This window comes from Fundulus heteroclitus, chromosome 6, assembly GCF_011125445.2.
Source record: "Fundulus heteroclitus isolate FHET01 chromosome 6, MU-UCD_Fhet_4.1, whole genome shotgun sequence".
NCBI lineage: Eukaryota > Metazoa > Chordata > Actinopteri > Cyprinodontiformes > Fundulidae > Fundulus > Fundulus heteroclitus.
This window is the reverse complement of record NC_046366.1, coordinates 14,948,833-14,970,144: the sequence shown is the minus strand read 5'-3', so window position 1 is coordinate 14,970,144 and position 21,312 is coordinate 14,948,833. Positions and strand designations below refer to the sequence as shown.

At 41.6% G+C, this 21,312-nt stretch overlaps 1 protein-coding gene across 3 annotated transcripts in view; it reads left to right on the top strand.

Moving 5' to 3' along the window:
- The window catches only part of LOC118556098 (fibroblast growth factor 12), a 40,088-nt gene that overhangs the window by 6,660 nt on the left and 12,116 nt on the right, over positions 1–21,312 (top strand). The window contains exons 1-4 of one of the 3 annotated variants that reach the window (XM_036138139.1): positions 1,922–3,115; positions 4,511–4,558; positions 10,056–10,166; positions 17,798–17,901. In XM_036138139.1, coding sequence (XP_035994032.1) covers positions 2,920–3,115; positions 4,511–4,558; positions 10,056–10,166; positions 17,798–17,901 — 459 coding nt within the window. In that variant the 5' untranslated portion in view covers positions 1,922–2,919. Of the gene's footprint in view, positions 1–1,921; positions 3,116–4,510; positions 4,559–10,055; positions 10,167–17,797; positions 17,902–21,312 lie in introns of those variants that run through there. The other 2 variants (XM_036138140.1, XM_036138141.1) reach the window with 2 other exon arrangements.

Below are 21,312 nucleotides of genomic sequence, written 5' to 3'. Positions count from 1 at the left end.
GTAGTGTCTGTGACAACGGCAAACGCGTACCTAGGAAATTTTCTAACTATGCAGAAAGTCTCATGCGAAAAAATGTGGGGGACGAGCAAACACTTCTACTGGTGTAGATTCATCATTATGATTCGGCCCATAAAGATCACCACCATCAACAGATTGTGAACAGTTCTTGGAAAGAAATTGCTGTCACTCCTAAGAAATGCCAATTATTGGAATTGTTGGATAAATTGTTGGAATACAAGTAGTGTGGTGTTGTAGGATTGCTGTATTTGCATAGACTGCCCCCTAGAGTCATGGAGTGTAAAGGCTGCAAAAGTTGTTTTGGCTTGATTCAGTGTGTTTCATTTCCGCAGGGAACATGCATGCATCAAGTATAAATGAAGGGTGCATAGCGAAAGTTTTGAAGTTGGACATTATTTATTTTCTTTTCCATAGATGCCCTGGAAATTGCCCGATCTGTAAAATTAGTTATCCTATATTTACCGCAGTTGCCTCTATATGTTGGACTAGTCAGTTTATGAGAGAGTGATTTAGGCCGAATCCTCTGGGTGCCCAAGCGCGTGTCCACAGGATGCATTAGCGAGGGAACGCAGGCTAACTTCAATATTTATAGCTTTCTTACCTCAGAAGACATTACACCTCTAGACAAAAGATCTGTGCAGTCGCAGCAGCAGATGTTTTGTCCTCGTCTCCCATGCATGTTCACAACACTGGTGTCGTTTCAACTTGCCACCACAGGGGGCAGACTTCTGCAAAAATCCTGGAATTTACACTGTGTTCCTTTAAGTTTATAGCACTCCTTGCCAGTCTGTTAGTTTAGAAAGACAGCCAAGTCTTGGTAAGTTTGCAGTTTTGACATAAATCCAAAAGTGCACCGTGAGATGTTCTCGGCTCGGAATATAATTGTATAACCTAACTTTGCTTGAAACTACTTCACAACCTTATCCCTCCCTCAGAGGATTTGTTCCCAGGTCTTTCAGAAGTTGCTTGTTCACTGATGTTCTGTAACGAACCTCAGAGCCCTTCACAGAACAGCGGCATTGATACTGAGATTAAATGACAGGCAAGTGGACTCTGATTACTAATTAGGTGACTGCTGAAGGCATTTGATTGCAATGGATTATATTTAGGGATATAAGAGTAAGTGGCACTGAATATGATTGCACCGCAAGCTTTTCACTATTTATTTGTTAATAATAAAACCATCTATCCTTTCCGTATCACAATAATGCACTGAAGTTTGCAGTTCTAGGTGTGAAAAGTGTTAAGGGGTTTGGATCCTTTTGAAAGAATCGGAATCACACATCATGAGGTGCGGTTATGAACTGAGAGGTGTTTAAATGGGCAGGAGGAGATTTGTAACCTTTTCATTTCATTTATGCCAGAGCATTTAATTTATTCATTTAATTTGTTCATTCATTATTTAATCATGTCCACCCACAGTGTTTTGTCTTTGAACTATGTCTCCAGTTGGCCATGAATACCTTTTGTTAGACCAAACTAAATATGTTCTATATCATCTCTTCCATTAAGATCTGAGGTGATTATGTGGATGAAAAAGTATTGTCGAAACGCTTCCCTAACGAATGCAACGTTGTCATTTTACATTTATTTGTACCTGACATCATCCCGAATTCTAGGGATGAGGAACCCATTTTTTTGTCTCATTGAAAAGACACGCCCAATAGCTGTTTAACCCTTATTCTTTTTGTATTTCTTTTTAATGCCACATTTTCATCAGGAGAGAATCAATCTATACAACCCTTGTGGATTCCTTATACGAACCTCAATCACGTATGATTGCGTTAAGAGTTAGAGAGGAGAGAGAGAGAGAGAGAGAGAGAGAGAGAGAGAGAGAGAGAGAGAGAGAGAGAGAGAGAGAGGAGAGAGAGAGAGAGGAGAGAGAGAGGAGAGAGAGAGAGAGACTGTGGTCCATTCAGTCTCGTCGGCGATGTAACTCACCGACTGCGTTCTTTCATTCTTCCTTGCGCTTTGGGGGGAAAACCCACCCTTCATTATTTGTGCGCTGCACTGTGCATTGCTTCAACTAGTTGTTGCTCTTCAGACACAAATCGCTCCCCACCGGCTTCATTTCCAGCGCTGCAGCATGTTTGCGGAGTAAAACCTCTGCTGCCGATTTGATTCCCCCCCCCCCCTCCCCAAGCCTGCGTCTAGAGGTGCCATCGACGGAACAGAGGGGTGGGCTCCCATATGTGGGCTCCTGTCTTTACCGGCGGACGCGGACGGTCTCATTGTTCAATGTGCATGGAGGGAACGACGTAATACAACACGCAGAGGAAGTTAGGACAGCCTTGTTTCTATTTTCTTTCTTTTTCTTTTTTTTTTTTTTTTTTTTTTTTTGCACACAGAGGCGCGCATTACTCGGCTTTAGGTGGACACGCATAATTAAAGAGGTGTCAGGACGGAGCGCCGTGCAGAGGAGGATTTCGTGCTCGTCGGACGCAGCGCCGCTCACCGGGAATTACCTGCGGCTCTCCAATGACGACGCAGCCGCACCGACCTCCGAACACTGTTGCATGTTTCCCCGACCCGTATCTCGGCCCCCAGCGGCCCTGCCCGTAGGTTTACGCTGCAGGGTCGGCGACTGCTGATTTCCAGCTTCCCCGTCGGCTGCCGCCACCGTAACTCAGATCAGTTGCATGCAACTGTCTCCTCAAAGACGGTGCATGACATGCAACGATGCGCGGGACTCGCAGGATTCTCTGATCCGGATACCATTTAGTTAAAACTCTCGGCGGACCGAGACCCAGAATCGACTTTTTTTATTATTATTTTTTAATATATATATATTCTTTGGGGGCGTCCCGTGCGCTTGTGCACCACGAGAAGGGAGCGCATCGAGATCCGACCTCTGGCGGGCAGCGACTATAGACTCTCTTTCTGCAGATCGGGTTCGGGCAGATGGCTGCTATCGCCAGCTCCCTGATCCGGCAGAAACGCCAGGCGAGGGAGTCCAACAGCGACCGCGTCTCCACTTCCAAACGTCGCCCCAGCCCCAGCAAGGACCCCCGCTCTCTCTGTGAGAGGCATTTCTTGGGGGTTTTCAGCAAAGTCCGTTTCTGCAGCGGCAAGAAAAGACCCGTTCGGCGGCGACCAGGTCAGTGGGGACCATTTTATTTTTGTTTTATTTTATTTATTTATTTTACAGATGTGTGTTGTGTGTATGTAGGGACCCCCCTCCCCCTCTCCATCCAGACCCCCCCCCCCCCCCCCCCCCCCCTGCGCAAACCGCCCCTCTTTTGCTCTTTGAGCAGCAGAAACATTATACTGCAGTCAGGGGGGGCTTTAATCTGAAAAGGTTGATGTTTTTTTTTTTCTTCGTAAAAAAAGATAAAATCCACCTGTTTCTTTATTGTAGCTCCGCTTGTTATCTGTCCATAAAGCACAGGAGCATGTCTGAATGGAAAGCAAATGCTGTCTCCTGTGACGTTATGCTTTTGACTATTTACTGTGACATAACTCCGTCATAAATAACCAGTTGTCTTGGAGTAAAATTGCTGTTAAACACAATAGATTCCAAACAAGACCTGAGCAGCTTTTGTTACCTCAGACATATAGACCAGTAGGCCCCCACCCACTCTCTTGCAACTCCCGTCGCCCACCCCCCCTCCCATTCCAAATACAAAGGCAAAATGAATATATATTTTTAAAAAGCTGCTTTAAATGGCCTAATTCAATATTAATGCAGACTGAGGGATAGAGGGGAGATAAGCTGCACCGCAGTGCACCAAGGCTCTTTTGAGATTAAATGTTTTTAATGGTAAATGTTTATTGCAGAGAGGGAGTTTTACTGCAGCGAAGGGAGGAATAGCCCTCTGCCACTGAGAGCCATATTGACGTACCCGTCGCCTCTGTCCCCCCCCCTCCAAAGAACTTAGGAGGTCCAGCCGTCTCCCTCTCTGATTCCTCCAGCGCTGCCCTGCGTGGTGCACAGATAACACCCCAGTCGTGCCAGCCACCGCCGCCTCCTCTTCCCGTTCCCTTCTGCACCCTAGCTCCCCACCCCTTCATCCAGATAGTTCTGCTGTGGGATGAGCGACAGCCCGGTCCACTCAGAGTCCCGCAGACAGACTGATGATGGATGAGGCGGACAGACATCAATTTTTAAGGCAGAACTGAGGGAGTCAACCCCTTTCTTTCCCTTCATGGCCAGACGAGCTAAAACTGTGCCGTCTAGCAGCCTCGGCAAGCAGAACCTGCGCCAGTGAAGCCACAAAATTCCTATATGTTAGCAACTACACAGAAAGCATATTGACCAAGCTTCTATAGGTGTCTTTACCTGGTAGGTAATCCCTCTTGATCTGACATTAGATAGGCGGGAAAGGCAAAGATGCTGTGTCTCTTATGTTTGACTATCATTACATTTGCACTGTTGCATTGCCATATATTTACCTATAAATAGCAGATACACTGGAGAACTGATGAATTCTGCCTGTTTAAAAGACTGTTGTTTTTCCTTTTATTCCCCCTCCCCACCCCCCCCCTTCGTAAGATGCACCCTTGAAACCTCCACAGGTGTCCCATAAGGGCTGCAGGCTAGGTCAGTAGCTCAGCCTCCATCCGTGTTTGCTGTGTTTTCCTCGTCTCCACTCCATCTCGCGCCCATGTCGACAATCTCCTCGGCCAGGGAGGGGGGTGGGTGGTTAGGGTTTTGGGTCTTTGTGAGAGGAAACAAATGGGGAATGGAAGGGCTGGGGGCCTAAACACCTGTCTGACAGCCGACGACCCTCTCCCTCGCTGATTTTCTTCTTCTTCTTCATTCTTCCCTCTGTGTGGCTTTTTTTTTTCTTCAAAATTTTTAAGCTTAATTTCGTACCTTATCCCCAAACCTGTATCAGCTCAAGCTCTCCACCGGCAGGTCGTCTTTTGCCCCTTCTCTTTCTGCCTCTCGTCATTTCCTTTCAGTCTCATCCTCTCCGTCAGTCAGTGTCGGCTCAGTCTTTATCCTTGTCCCTCGTCGTGTGTCTGTAAATATGTGTTGATTACAACTGTGTAAGTGCAGTACAGGGATGATATTGTGTGTATATTGGTGTACATTACTATGATGTTTTTTTTTTATTTTTCTTGTCAAATATGATGTTAGAGCAGCTGATCATTCCCCATCCCATGGTCATGATGCCATTTGTCAGTGTACCTGAATGTTTTTGTCCTTCTGTATTGGTATGAAGCAAGTCTAGTGCCGTTCTAATGGTCCGTACACTCATGCAATGATCTCAAGTTTGTTGTCATTGAAAGTCATTTTTCACGCACAAACACAAGCGGAAGGAATCCGGTTGCACCTGCACACACACGGACACACGCACATGTGCAGCATACACCCGCTCTTTGCTAAATGACTGGAACTGATGAGCCGTCAGCGATTGCTCAGGGGCTGCGCTGTTGCCGTAATTTATGGAAGCGTAGTTATCACGTGTGATTTACTGATGTGTACACTCCCATGTGCTTTCGCACACGCATAAACACACACACTCTCATTCTCCTCAACCATGATGGATGATGAAGTGCCTGTCTTAGGAATTGATGGCCCTAACCCAGGGGTAGGTGAGTTGGGAATTGATGGTCGGGGATGATGTAAAGCTGAGCAGACGTGAACTCACTCTCGCTCTGGGTCACTACTTGGCCAACTCTTTCGGCTTGCTGCCCTCTCCATTCACTTGTCCCTTTTTTTTACGGTATGAATAAATCTCACACACTTGTAATTATTGGAGCAATCGGCTTTGGAGCAGATCCCATCTGTTATTGCTGTTGAATTAGGATCGGGGTAAAACTGTCTTTCTTTCTCAAGATAGCGAGTCTGAAACTGTTTCCTTTTTGCTAAATCATTTCGAATACTTTGTGTCTGGCCAGGCTGAAATTAATTGCATGTCCTCCAACTCTTGTTGTGACCTTGGAGGACAGTCTGGCTCCAACATAGCTGCTAATTCCTCCCACATTCTTCATTTATCAGAGCAAACACTCACACAAAGCAACCGTTGAGGGACTTTGTGTCGTTGTGTCAGGTACATGGCACAATGTACAGTGTGGTTCTTCATAGTAAACCTTAGATAAGTATAACTCTACACCAGTGATGGGCCCTTGACAGGAGTCCGGCGATTAGATTGATCAGTGCTGATCAGTGATTTGCCCATCAGAAACTTAAAAATCTATAATTTTTCTATCTTGGAACTTTATGTGAGCAATCCTAAGTCTAATAACATGCTCTAAAAATCATTCCAAGCACCAAAATTACTCAGGTACTTACAGGTACATTTATATATATTTTTATTTTGTAAGAAAGTTAAAAATGAAAATATTCATTTCAGGAAATAAAATTTGTTTATTATATAGAATTATTACACATGAAAGGAAATATTCCAAAGCTTTATTTCTTGCCATTTCGGTGATCATGGCTTACACATAATAAAAGACTGAGAATTGTTTCAGAAAATTAGTATATTGTGAAAAGTTATATTAGAACTCTTAGTTTCAAACCTTTGTCAGCTAATTAACTCAAAACACCTGCAAAGGTTTTTTTCTGAACTTCTAAATGGTCTCTCAGTCTGGGTCAGTCGGAGACACAATCATGGGGAAGACTGCTGACTGAACAGATGTCCAGAGGACAGTCATCGACACCCTCCGCAAGGAGGGGAAACCTCAAAAGGTAATTGCTAATGTAGCTGGTTGTTCGCAGCGTGCTGCATCTGAGCATATTCATAAAAAGTTAAGTGGAAGGAAAAAGTGCTGTAGGAAAATGTCCACCAGCAGCAGGGATAACTGCAGCCTCAAGAGGATTATCAAGCAAAATCCGTTCAAGAATTTGATTGAGCATCACAAGGAGTTTACTAAGGCTGTAGTCAGTGCATCAAGAGTCCCATATGCACAGATGCATGGGTTACAAATGTTGCATTCCACTTGTCAAGCCACTGCTGAACCAGAGACAATGTGAGCAGCGTCTCATATGAGCTAGGGAGAAAACCAACTGGACTGTTCTCAGTGGGTCCAAAGTCCTCTTTTCAGATTAAAATAAAGTTTGCATCTCGTTTGGAAATCAACAACCCAGAGTCTGGAGGACGAGCAGAGAGGAACATAATCCTCGTTGCTTGAAGTCCAGTGTGAAGTTTCCACAGTCACTGATGGTTTGAGATGCTATGTCATCTGCTGGTTTTGGTCCACTGGGTCAGAAGTCCACAGTCAATGCAGCCATCTACCAGGAAACTTTAGAGCGCTTCATGCTTTCTTCTGCTGATAAAATGTATGGAGATGCATTGCGGGCAGGTGTCCGAAGGCTATTATGAAAGCGTCCTGGGCTTGCACTACAGTTCAGCAATGCTGAATGCCATGTTTGATGCAGTAATCCATGCAAAAAGTGTCCCAACCAAGTATTGAGTGCAAAAAATTAAACAGACTTTTCATAAGCCTGAATTTATGTATATGTTTTCAATTGATCTTATTTAATATTCAAAAGTTGGAGACACTGAAATTTGGGGTTTCATTATCTGTAAACCATAATCATCGAAATTACAAGAAACAAAGGCGAGACATTTTTCACTCTGTGTAATTAATCTATATAACATGTGAGTTTCACTTTCTGAAATGAATGACAAAAAACAAACAAACACTGAACTTTTTCTTCATATTCAAATTTTTTGGAGACGTACCCGTACTACCCACAGTCCGTAGGCTTTTCTGATTCATGAAGGACAGTGCTTCAAGTTGGTGCATGCAGAAACAAAGACGCATCCTCGTTTCATTCACGCCAGGAAAAGGAATAATAAACAAGGCAGACTTTGAGAAAGAAGTCAGGAAATTTCTGTTTGGTCCAATTTTGTTTTAATTCTAGCAATGATTCTTAGTCATACATTTTAAACCTTGGAAATGGTACAGATGAAAGGGCAATACATTTGTGATTTGAGCAGCAGAGTTAAGTGCCTTGATTGCACTCATGAAAGTCCAGCCCAATCTTTTCTGTCTATGCAAAACAGCTTTTGGTGGAGGCAGATTGATGATGTGCCGCTGTGTCACTCTTACTAATTACCAACGTTTGATACCAAAGGCAGTATGAGATGCTTGCATTGTTATCATTTTGTCTTTGTTTTAAAATATTAGGGATCACCCTATCTTACTGCTACTCCTCTACCACGCACCTTCTCTCCTGTGGTCTTAGTATAAATAATGAACAACCACTCACATTATAAGGGATAGTGGAAAACTATTTTGTATACTGTTCTAATATCTTACATTTCTTAAAGAAAATCAAGTCAGTCAAAATCCAGAAATCAGACACAAAGATTCTGATCAGAACTGCATACGCTCGATGTCCATTTCTTTCAGGTCGTCATTTATAAAAAAGATAAATGCCAGAAACAACAAAACAGTAAACTATTCTTAAAAAATGTAACAAACAGCACTGTTTTAACACACTGCCCTGTGAGAAGCCAAAACCTCCTGGTTGTATCTCTCTATGTTTTACTTTTGCACAAAACTCTAAAGCTCTTGGACAGGAAACAGACTGGAGGCTGTACACTTTCTTTTGGATAAAGATCATTTTCCACACATGTACTGTAGTTTTTTCCTGGCATCGCTAGGGGCCTTGAGGCTTTTGTTGCCCTGAGCTAGTTTTAGTTTTCACCTGCTCGCTTCAAGGGTATGGGGAGCTCTGAGCAGCACTCTGACAGCTTGCCAGAAGTCCTACGCTTCAAAGATAGAGGTCGGTTCAGGGTTATTGTCATGTTAAAAAAGAAAAGTGAACAGAAACAAAAAATGCTTTTTTTAACCTACTTGTAAAAATCTGACAATTAGAGGATTATTTTTTGGATTTCAGCCACATTTACTCCATAACCACAGTTCCTTTAAGTTTCATTTTGAAAACACCACCGAATGATGTACAACAGCCACTTTCCTGCATTAGCTGCAATAAATCACAGAAAACATAAATGCACTTTCATTGTTTTTCTCTTGTTTAAAAAGTCTGCCAACTGTGCAACCATTTATATTTTTATGATAAGTTTTGCGGCAGATGCTTTAAACCTTTCAGCAGCTGGTAAGACTGAAACGTATGTCCTGAAATGTTCAGTGCTGTAAGTTACTTTTACATTGTGAAAGCTGTGGAGGCTGGATTGTAAGGTCAAGTCATTTATAAAACCTGGAGCGATTACTTGTCTTTCTCCGGCTTTGAAAATTTAATGTCATTTTCATAAAATGTAGTTTTGAAGTTTTTGTTCATTTTCTCCGGAAAAAAACAAACAAATTATTTTTGACCCCTGGTGTTGAAAAGATTTGAAATAATGACATTTATATTTTATATAATTCCAAAAAATACAATCTAACATTTAATTTAGGTACATTTATTCAGTGTGAAAAAAAGATCTAACTACATCAATGTAACTGAAGAATTTCTGTACTTAATATTTTAAATAATTTATTACATATAATAATAATAATAATAATAATAATTATTATTATTATTTTTATTATTATTATTATTATTACATTTTAAATAAAAGCAACTTGCATAAAGTTGCCCAGTTGGAGCAGCAATTAAAATGAACTGAAGGAGGTTGGTTTTGACTCCAAACACAATAATAGGAATGGTCGGGAGGATAAAAAAAACATGCTCTTAAAGAGCAACATCTCGAGATCAGCTAGTCTCCTAAACAACATGTTTTAAAGCTTTTGCATATATCTTGACCAGGAGTCCTAATAATGTGAAGTTGCTCTATGGTGCTTATAAAAAACAACAACAATATCTTAAAATTGATTAAATCACTTTTACCTGAACACTCTATCCTCCACAGCCAGTGTACTCTGTTGTAGATAGCAATACTGCAATAGCCCCTTTGTAATTCATTTGTGATGATTTCAGCATTTCAATTAATTCAGAAATATGTTTGTGTGCAGGAGTTCTATAAGTAAAAAAAAAAAAAAAATGTTTCCCATTATCAAGCGACTCTTGTTCTGACATGTTCTTGTTGGGGATGCTGCCGTGGCTTTGCTGCTGGTGGCTGTGTATGCGTGCGGTGTGTGTTGCCCGTGTGCGTGCGTGTGTTTGTACGTTTCAGAGCCACAGCTGAAAGGCATCGTGACGCGACTGTTCAGCCAGCAGGGCTTCTACCTGCAGATGCAGCCGGATGGGACAATCGACGGCAGCAAGGACGAGAACAGCGACAACAGTGAGTGGAGCGTTCGGGGGGGGCTGCAGCTTCCAACTGTTTTAAACGGTTGTGAGTCAGCCGGTTATGTAACGTTTCGCCACATTTTGCGTGCTTAACCATCATTCTTATGCAATTGATGAATGTGGGACTGTTCAACGCACCCCAAAACTAGTTTAGGAGACTTCTGAAATCCATTTTCTCCCCTGAAATGCACCGTTTTGAAGGGAATTGTTTAGTCGTTTTCACAGCGCAGTGTGCCCTCATTCCTGCATCTGGTTATGCAATCACAGGAAAAGAAAATGTGTCAAATGGTTATTCAATGGTTTGAGAGTTCTTCCTTTATCATGGCAACAAGATACTTTTCTTGTTGTTGTTTTTTTTTTTTAAATTCTGATTTAAATTTACTCCAAAATTCTGTCCGATTCCTCATCAGTTTAATCTGATCTGCTTTAGACACTATTGTGTCACATTCTTTAATTTAATCTGTTAATTATTTGAGCTTCAAATAATTTCAGATGGTTAAGTGGGAATTTGAAAGCCGTTGTACCTTTACCCGTTTATTTCTGGTTCAAAACATCGTTCCCTGAAGCTCCTCTGTCCGGTGTTCCAAGACCAAATGCCTTTCCACAATGAACCATGCAAGCAAAGGTCTTCTGGGTGCAATCACCCTCAAGCTTTTACAACCCGTTTGCTTTTACAGGAGCAAAAAAAAAACGAGGAAAAAAAGGAAGTTTACCTTGTTGGTTTGTACCTTTGACCCCTTACTTTTTCTTTGAAAGGACCTTCCCATCTCGCACCGGGGAAGAAATATATGTCAGCACAGAACGGTCATCAAAGCGATAATGATGACACTACCAGTCTGGACTGAAGCCAGTCGGGAAACTAATCATGACCTTTCTCCGTGAAAACCTCCTGCCAATCTTGAAATAAACCTGGAGCCAAAGCTGCTGGTAGCAGCGGTCATGCAGTTAAAAAAAAAAAAAACGACCTTTCCCCATCAAATGTCACTTTATATTTTACGATGAGGAAGCTTGTCGAGTTAAACCTACTTACAGCACAGAAAAAAGATCTTCAGGACAAAGGAGATCACCACCTAAGAAAGGAGCAAAATCGACATAATGCATTTCATCTGTACAGGTGAAGCCCTTTTTTTTACTGTTATTTTAGGTATTCTCTATTGCGTTCCGGAGATCACGGCTTGTGCAGGGTTTCCCCACCTGGAGGTAATCCTTTAGTTAAGCAGTCCCACTGGCCCGTGGCTGGAGGAATGCGGTAAATAATTCAGCCGCAGCAACTAAAAATACCACCTTCTCCATTCGTGCCCAATGAATAATTCTCTACATGAGATGCCTCAAGCTCAGACATGGTCCGGAGGAAGACACAGAAGAAGCATCAGAAAGTCTCAGGTGCTGCGAGAGACATTTCAAGCGTTTACAGCAGAATATTCAAACGCAAAAAAAAAAAAAAAAGAAAAGCTAAACACGGCAGAGTGAGTAAGAAAGCTAGACATGGAGCAGAGAGATTTAGTATGCAGCTCTTTGCAGTGAACCATTGATTGCCAGGGTGGATTATTAGAATAATAGATTACCCCCCCCCCCCCCACCACCACCCTTGAACTACGTCACCTTCTGACCTGCCGCATCCTCAGCGCTGGCAGATGGAATACAGTCATTTATTTCCAGGCGGAGGCTCGGCGAAACTCATAAAGTTGAGACGCATGTGCTGCGAGCGTGCTTTGCCCAACATGAGCTCGGACTGAACCCAATTTACTTTTTGATCATTTGCCGTACTCCTGCTACGGACGGTTGTGCTGAGAAAAGCACAAACCCTTTGGCGTAACACACAAAGCGCCGACCAATCTCGCTCGCTAACACGACCAGCGTGGCAGGTGTTGGATGAAGGATAATGTTTTCTAATGTACATGTCACGCGGATATGTACATTTAAATTGATACTGTTTCCAATGTAGCTGTGGATTGAATAGCTGAGAAAACCCAATTATATGTAACCTATTTTTCCATGTATTTATTTTTGAACCACTAAAAGGACGTTAAACTGTTATCGAACCATAAAGCCCAACAGAAAATAGTGGCAATATACTGAACTAGTGCTTTCCAAAAGAACTCGTACCTTTTGAACTGTTTTGCATTTAAAGCGCAGACTCAGGGGATTTTATTGGAATTTTTTTGTGATGGACCAACACAAAGTAATGCATAAATGAAGTGAAAGTGGAAGGCAATTGATACGAAATTTTGATTTTCTTTCACATCCCTAAACCAAATCTACTGCAAGGCGATAATGTGAAACGGAGTGGTTCAAGCAGGGTAAGGGTATAAAACAAACGTTCAATCCATCAGCCAAAAATGCAAAGTGCATGGCCCAACTGCGAATCCACTACGATATAGTCATCCACCGAAAGGAATTCAGAGGACACAGCAAAGATATGGACAAAGTTGTTCTGGTCCGATGAGACCAAGGCTGACATGTTTGACCTATTTGGAGACAACTATGTGTGGATGAAAACTAGCAACCTAAATATTCCTCCACCTGAGTGAAACATGGTGGTTGTAGCATCATGCTGTGTGGGGGTGTTTTTCTTCAGCTTGAATAGAGAAGCTGGTTAGAGTCGTCAGGAAGATGGAAGAGGCTAAAAACAGGGAAATCCTAAAAAGAAAAAAAAACCTTGGAGAGGCTCCAACAGATTTAAAACTGGTGTGGGGGTCTTCCTGCCAGCAGGACAGTGACCCTAAACTTACAGGCAGAGTGAGAATGGAATAACATGGCCCAAAGCATGCTTAGGTGTTGCAATGGCCTGGTTAAACTCCAAACCTAAATCCAAGTAAGAATCTGTGGCGAAACCTGAACATCTGTGATCTCAGAGGCTCTCCATGCAGTCTAATTGGGTTCAAGCTGTTTTGCTTCAAGGAATATGGAACGTTTTGAGTCTCTAAATAAGCAAATGCTGTAATTACTGGGAAGATTTTTCCATGCTCTTCTTCACAGCTATGGGCTACTTTGTGTTGGTCTTTCACATAAAGTCCCCTGAAAATACATGGAAGTGTTTGATTGACAAATGTTGAAAAAGTTCAAGGGGTAAGATTTTTTTTATTTTTTTTTGCAAGACACTGTAATAGGTTAGTTTTTAAATGGGTTACTGCAGAAACTAGTCTTGTTCCATTTAATTTATAGAAATAGAAAATTACTGTGACTGATCATAAGCAAACAATTTGATTTTTTTTTTTTTTTACCATAAACAGAAGTTGGTTGCCCACATGTGCCAGAGCAGTTTTGTTTTACAAAAGGGAGATCGTCCTTATGGAGAAAAATGCTCTAATGCCATTCCCTGTATTAAAACCTAAAATATCAGCTAAAACATCATGAAAAGAGTCTTTTTCCAGTTTGTTTGGGATTGTTTTGGCTGCTGGAATATCAAGTAAAACGACTCGTTTTAGAGAAAGCAGGACTTACTTGCAAAGCTTTACACCAAACTGACTGCAAGAGCTCTAAAACATGATTAATTGGACGAACAGCCGTGTTGAAATTTGAAGAGTGATTAATCAGTCGATCGTGCTCGGTAATTAACTGCCCACTCTGAGACTCTTGAAAGATACAGTTGGTAATAAGATACCCACAGTCTTAGCCCTCAACTCTCTGTCTAGCACTGACGGCCAAAAACTTTTCAGTGAGATAACACACCCGGCAGCCTTTAAACATCAGGTCTCAGAGCAGCAGTCAAACAAGCCTATAAAATACTCTCAGTAAAATGAATGTAACAGAGGCACTTGGTTTGGTTGGGCGAATTTAAACCTTGTATTCGTAAATGAAGAGTGTGTAAACACAGAAAACCCCCTAAAACGGCCTTACCTAACCATGATTTATTTTTTTTTTACCACTACTCCTCAACCAGTGTTTTCACCTTGATCATTATTGCTTGTCAAAACGCCTGGCGCCTCACTACTGCCGTAATTTAACAGACCAGCCTCGTAAAACCCGAGAGGTTTAACACCTTTCCAACACAATTAGCAACATTTTCAACAGTACATTTGGCCATTTTATAATTACCATTAGGTTTCTGTTCGTTTTGTGTTTTTTAAATCTGACATAACAACTAAGGTTGTAAATAACAACCGAATAAAATAAAAATCATTTATTTGCAGACAAATGTGTATAGTGACAAATAGGACCCACACAGTCTCACATAGACACAAAGCAGGACAGGCATTGCAGACTTTGTGAATAATTAGGGTAATTAAGTGCACCAGCTTAACACATACTATCAAAAACCTTCATCACTTGAAAGTAATGAGGACAGGGTCATATGTTAATGCTAATTTCACAATTTCTGCTGGTTTTGTCAAAGTTTAGGGTCATTTTTCAAAGTTTCAAGACTTCAGCAAGGTTGCTTGTGCACAAAACTGTAGAAATTCTCCTTTATTAGCAGGAAGTGGTTTCTTCAACAGGAGATTTAGCTCAGGATGGCATTAAACTGAAAGAAATATTTCACATAGAGTATATATACAGTATATATATATATATATATATATATATATATATATATATATATATATATATATATATATATATAGTTACATTTATGTTATTTTTTTAATAATGACATTTATATTGTAAATATTAACATTTAAAATATAACCTTCTCTGGCCAGTGCAGTTAAAAAGTTAATATAAAATAATTTTAGTTATATTGACCACAGACCAACATGCTGTATTCAGACAAATCAAATATTAAGAATCTATTAACCACAAGCACAACAGGACTACTAGAATGTAAACAAGTTTACAGATGGATTTGAATTTGGAATTCATTTTTGGATTTGAGGATATGCCTTTGATGTTTCACATTTGGCCGGATGTCCTTTTAAACCTTTCATGAGTGATTCCTGCTGTGCTGGCAGCCTTCTTGTCAAATAAAATTTCCTCAGCCTAACTGCGGGATTTGCAGATTACCGTTCCGCTGGAAGATTTGCCGTTTTCAAGGATTTTTACTTCACTGATGCGTTTCAACCTGTTTTATCGCCTGCTTTTTTTTTTTTTTGTTTTATAACAGAAGATCCCCAGAAATCTCTTAAACTCTTCCCATGCCATTCAGACCGCTCTCTTTTGCCGGGGAGGGTATTAAAGAAGAAGAATCACCTTCAGGATAGTCATCAGATACTCTTTACAGGAGTCGCTGCCGCTGTAATAATGAAATCCATCAGCGGCTGAAAATAGAAAAGCCGGACGTTTCAGCAGCAGCCAAATGACAACTCTTGTCAACTCAATAAACGTTTTTAAATGACAAATTAGTGCAAGAACAATGGACAAGAACTAAAGTAGAATTGTCCTGCGGCAGGCCTATATTTTATGTCTTTTCACGCCAGGATAAGTTGTGCTTGACAGTCTCTACCAGTCATCAGAAGGACTAATGGTTATTAAAAGTATAAAGTGAAGAAATAAAAAAAATATATATCTGGAAGCTGGGAAACTGAATTGAACGCTGCACTCTGCTTATTTAAAGCCTTTTTATGAATGCCCAGAGTGCATCTATGCTCCAGCGGCCTGAGGGCAGGTTTAAACCATTGGCAGGCAAAAGCAGCATGTCGATATTTATTGAGTGAAATTGAATCAGCTCAAAGGACTGACCTGTGTTGGCACGTCTCTACTTTTCCCTGCCAGTTTTATCTGACAGTCCCCACCGGCACTTGCAGAGCAATCATTCCTGCGCTCCGTAGGTAAAGTGTGTCCCACACCTTCACCGGGCCAATGTCCGTCAAAGTCACAGCTCAGACGGGGGACTAAATAGAGGCAAAGAATGACAATCGGCATCCTGCTCCTGCATCGAAGCGCTGTTTGGTTTTTAAACCACCGTAATTCTGTCCAGTCGGACGTGTCCAGCTGGTATTTTAAAGTTGTACTACTTTAAATAGAAAACACAGAACCTTAATGTACGAGTTAATGCTCAACAACGGTTAAGTGAAAACAAGGTGACAATCAAATTAAACCCCACCATCACAGTAACAAAGTTACGTTACCTGCTTTAATTAGATAAAACGGATGCAAACAAAGTTTACGGAACTTGTGTCAGTTTTGTTAAAATGGTTAAAATAAGTGACTCTATCACTGTAGCTGCATTATCTCACATTGAGAAATTTAGAAAAATCCTACTTTTAATTTGTGGGCATTTATGCAGTGTGGAACAGTACTGCACACGGTCTTCTTCTCTAACATTTCACAACGTTAGAGCGGAGACAGAGAGGGATCTTTTATCATTCCTCTCTCTTTTGGCTCCTCTCTTTTGCTGTCTTCTCTTCACCCCAGCCTAAAGGCCTTATAGGGTTTAGGGACCCAGGTGGCCACAGTACAAGGTTGCTTTTGTGTCTGGTGAACCATCCCTACATTCATATAGCCATATATCTTTTATCATTATCCTGTTGAAATACTCAATGACAACCCATTTCCATTTTCTGACATACGCCAGGAGATCTTCATTTCAAATGTCCTGGTATTTCAGAGAATTCAAGCCGACAGCATCGAAGCTCCTCAGCCATCCTTTACACTGGGCTGGGCTGAGGTGCTTTTCCACATAATGACCCTCCATTTTACGGCAAACTCACCTGGAGTGTTTGTCGCTATAAATCTCAACATTAGTCTGAGTTGACAAAATCATACAGTGCCAGTCACGGTCCAATAATGCTCAACGTTGAGACGCATATTGAGAGAAAATAAGGAAGAGGATGATGAAGGCCTCTTTTTAGGCCTCTTTCTTACAATATACATTATCAAAATTTCCTCCACCATCACCGTGTTTGCTGTTGTAAGAAACCTTTCTCTACATCCAGTGGCCTAAATTGAAATTGACAGCATGTGGGGGCAACGGCACTGGACGATTTCGGAAACGGGTTTACTTATTTACGTGCATAAGGGGAGCGCAAATGTACCTTCCAAAATCCCAGTAGAGTTTAGCAAATGCTTCATGTTTATCTTTGTTATGGTGCTGGTGTTATTTATTAACATGGGATTTTTTTTCCCCCTTACAGAATAAATATAGTCAAGTGTATTTTCAATGCAATTTCTATCGTGAAATTATGCTACTGCAGTAAAAGAATAGTTTATCCTAAGGCTTGTTACACATTTTTTCCCTGGGGTGTAAACAAATTTACCCACATCTGTAATTGTCTGGAATGTATTTTTTTCGACCGTTAAATATATTTGATACGCTGTACAATTAATCGGAGCGACTCAGATTGAGCCCATGTGACGTTCCCTCAGTGTGACATTTGCATACAAAGTTGCACGATTTGTATGAGCCGGCTAGCGCTCTCAAAACCAAAATTGAAACCTCTGTCAAGTGTTTAAGCGAGCCAGCCACATGTTTACGTGATTGAGATGCCCTGGTATCATATAGCAGTTTCAGATTTCTGCTTTAGCGCCGATACTTCACCCTGAAGTGTGGCGGTGTTCCCGTTATCCGTCTCCTTTTCACTTTAATCCTGATAGATAGCCAAAAACCCCACAGATCAAAGCTTTGTACGGTCTACAAGAGTTAAGTGCAAACTCAGTTGTCCTGTTCTGTCCTTTTGTATCTGATGTTTCTCCTTTGTCTCTGTCTCTTTGTGCCTCCCTGCCTCGTCCTCAATCTGCTGCGCTCTGCAGCCCTGTTTAATCTTATTCCCGTGGGTCTGAGAGTGGTGGCCATCCAAGGGGTGAAGAGCGGCTTCTACATCGGCATGAATGGCGAGGGCATGCTCTACAGCTCGGTAAGCTTCCGTCGGCCCGTTGGATTGTGCAAATCTCTCTGTCGCTGTCACGCGTAATTATTCGCTTACACGTGTTTTGTTCTGGCCGTTGTCTGTTTTATTATTCTATTGCTGTAAATACTTAGCTTATTCAAAGCCTTTTATCTCCGCTCAGTTCAGTAGCTCCTCAGATGTGGCTTTCTGTTGCGCTGCAGCACCTACTCCCCCACTGTCTTTGAAGAAGCACGGCACATGTTTTGCATTTAATTTACTGTTAACTTTTGCGCTCCCTTCCTGAAAGGGATTCTCTGCTCCTGCACCGGCTGCTAATAAAATTTTAAATCAGCAGCTATGAATAGAAACTTTATTGCCTTCTTCAACATTCGTTTCAATTCAAAATTCCTCTGACACTGCAAAATGTTCATTAAACGCAGCATCCCCCATAATTATTGGTGCACCCTGGAATCAAGCCTTTTAAAAATGTATCTTTTACTGCAATAAAATTATCCCACAATGAAAAGATATAAAATTCCAACCTTTAATATGAGTACATTTATCAGACAGAGAAATAGATTCTAAAATCCCATGTGCCATGCTGTTATACATGCAATTTTGGCTCTGCATTGACTATATTGCATACGTGCCTCTCAGTTGTGAGTATTTCTTCAGGATAAAGAGTTAAAAGTTGTGCCTAAATGGTCTAGATTGAGTTCGGCCAGATTAAGAGGAATTCATTAATGTTCATATAAGGTTCCCAGTTCACCACCAAGTTAGTGTGAACTAAGTTCTCAGTTGCAACATTAACCCTCCCCAGGCTAAGCATTGTCTGTTTATTTTAAATCCGTCAAACATCCCGGTCTAAATAGCTAACACGCTAGCTGTTATTAGCTCGACGCACAGTACATCCACGCTGTGCCCCTCCTTCGAGCCGCATGCGGCAACAACCCCCCACCCCAACTCCACGGTAAAGCGCCCACTACACAGAGCCTACAACGACCCCTACTGCCAGAAGTAGTCCATTTCCTGGGGGAAACCCTGGATTGTATGATGACTTTTTCATTCTGGCAAGATAAAGCCTGATAAACATGCTTGCACAGATGTTGCGGTCGCAGGTATTGGGTCTGGACATTCATTTGTTGGCTCCTTATCACCAAATTTTGTGCATTTATTCTGTTACAAAACCATTCTGGCTTTGGTGTAATATTTATTCAAACTTTTTTATTGTGCAAATTAATACAAAAGTGCAAACATATCCACAGAACCAGCACTCACCTCTCGTCTTAACTACACTGTACGATGGATAGTTCTCACATGTCTGTGCTGGTTTGTGGTGAAACCAGCTCTTAAAGTGGAACTAACCCCGAAGTAAAAGCATAATATCATTCCAACATAATGGGCAGTGCCAAGACACATTGAGAGGCACGACCACGTGTTGAGATTAATGGAGGGGGCCCAATTCATACAGTTTATCTGCAAAAACAGTTGATTGGAGGTTTATCTACTCTGTTAAGTCACTTAGATTTTGCAACTATGCTTTATTCTTCTAAACATCTATGAAATGCAGACAGATGCTTCTTTGTTTTCGGTTGTCAACGACATGATGCACTCACACACTAGCCTCACTGTTGTCGGCTGCCTCATTTGCAGTGGAGCGTCCCCCCTTCTGTTTTCACATGGTATGATCCTATTGGGATCGGCCACATGGCTACCATGCTGTCCAACTGGGGTGAAGCACTTTGCGAGCTAAGCAGCGAAGGGAAGAAACTGGGGGCCGGCTTTAACTAGATGCATGCCTACTGTGTTTCACTACGAAACATCATCTTTGGCGCAAGACACATCACTATCTGCAGAAATCTGTTTATTGAAGTGTTCCTTCTTTCTGGTGTGCTTTCAAAGCACAGGTTGATAATTAACGTACAACTACCCCCTCCCCTTGGGTTGTCCCCCATGGGGAGGGGAGAGGTGTTTCAGTTTTGCAGTACAATATGCTGTGTTAACTGATCTCACACCCTTTGAGGCTTTCTGTCATTTTCTCTGAGCTTCTTTCTGCCCCTCGCCATTTCCCTCCATAGCTGATGGCATCCGTGCATCAGTAGCATAGGCTATCATCAGTGGAAGGGAGAGCATTGTGCTACACAAATAACCACCCTGCCATTACACAGTGCACCTAATACTTAGACAGAATCTATCAAGGCAGATCATTTTCCTCGAGGAATTTTAGTAATCAAGTTCCTCGAGTCGTTCGAGGAATTGTGTCAGTCCTATATTCAGCTCACACCTGTTGAACCCGTTATGTCTTAAATCCAAATGAACGTGTTAATACTGAATAGAGAAGAAGACCTGAAGACCTCTGCTGAGGTGTTTGATGGTTGTCTGAATGCCACTCACCCATGATAAATGAAAAGCAAGAGCTGGACTTAACAAACTATCAAACCTTTTCTTTTCATAAATACTTGAAGGGCACAGTGAAGCTCTTTTCAATCTTGCTGCCTCAATGGATTTATTGACCGGGGAAAAGCTTCGCTGAGGCACGTAAGTCAAAAGTAGGTGAAATGAGTGGTGTAATTTTTTTTTCTTCAGGTTGCTAAGTCTTACAGCTGTAGAGTAATTTATTTATGACAACATTTCTTAACTTTGTACACCTCCAGCATCGCCTGACAGATGTGTGAACCAGTCGCAATTTCGCGGAAGGTCATTCAGCGAATGCTATAATGACTCACCCAGGTGGATGGACTCATTCTCAGCTACAAGCTCATAAACATACCCACAATTCACAGCTTCACTGTAACACCTACAATAAAACCCCAACACCCACCCATCCATGCCTAATTAAAGTTTAATCACAACTAGATGGTGCGGTGTCTCATTTCTCGAAATGATTCTCAGTTAAGAGATGCTTTGAGACCCCCAAATACACTGTATTGCTTGAGGACATCATCATTCGGATCGCAGTCAGTGGAATATTAGTCATTCCAAGCAGTAACGTGCCATACTGTCAAATGGCAGCTATCAGCTGTACATCTTTTTCTACTATTTTTTTCACACGGAGAAGCAGACTTTTCACCTTTGCAAAAGAAGGTCATTTCCGCAGTAGCAGTCCAGCCTGATCCACACTTGGCCAAACACATGGAGACCTGCGTCTAAAAAAATGCAAAGCATGGGACAATTTGCTTTAATATCTATTATGTGGGTAGTAAGCTGGAACATTTAGAGGCTTTTAAAACACAGACTGGCACGACACGCTAATAAACAAGCTAAATTATGATGCCAACCTCGAGTAAAAGCTGCCTGTTTTTCAGCTATTGCCATTATTTACCTGTGAAATATTCAGATGAGCGACTATTGAAAGTCTCTAGAGAAGACAGGAAAGAGGTGCACTTCTGCTCCACATTCACACATTGTGTGCACCCTCATGGTGCAGCCACACCATTT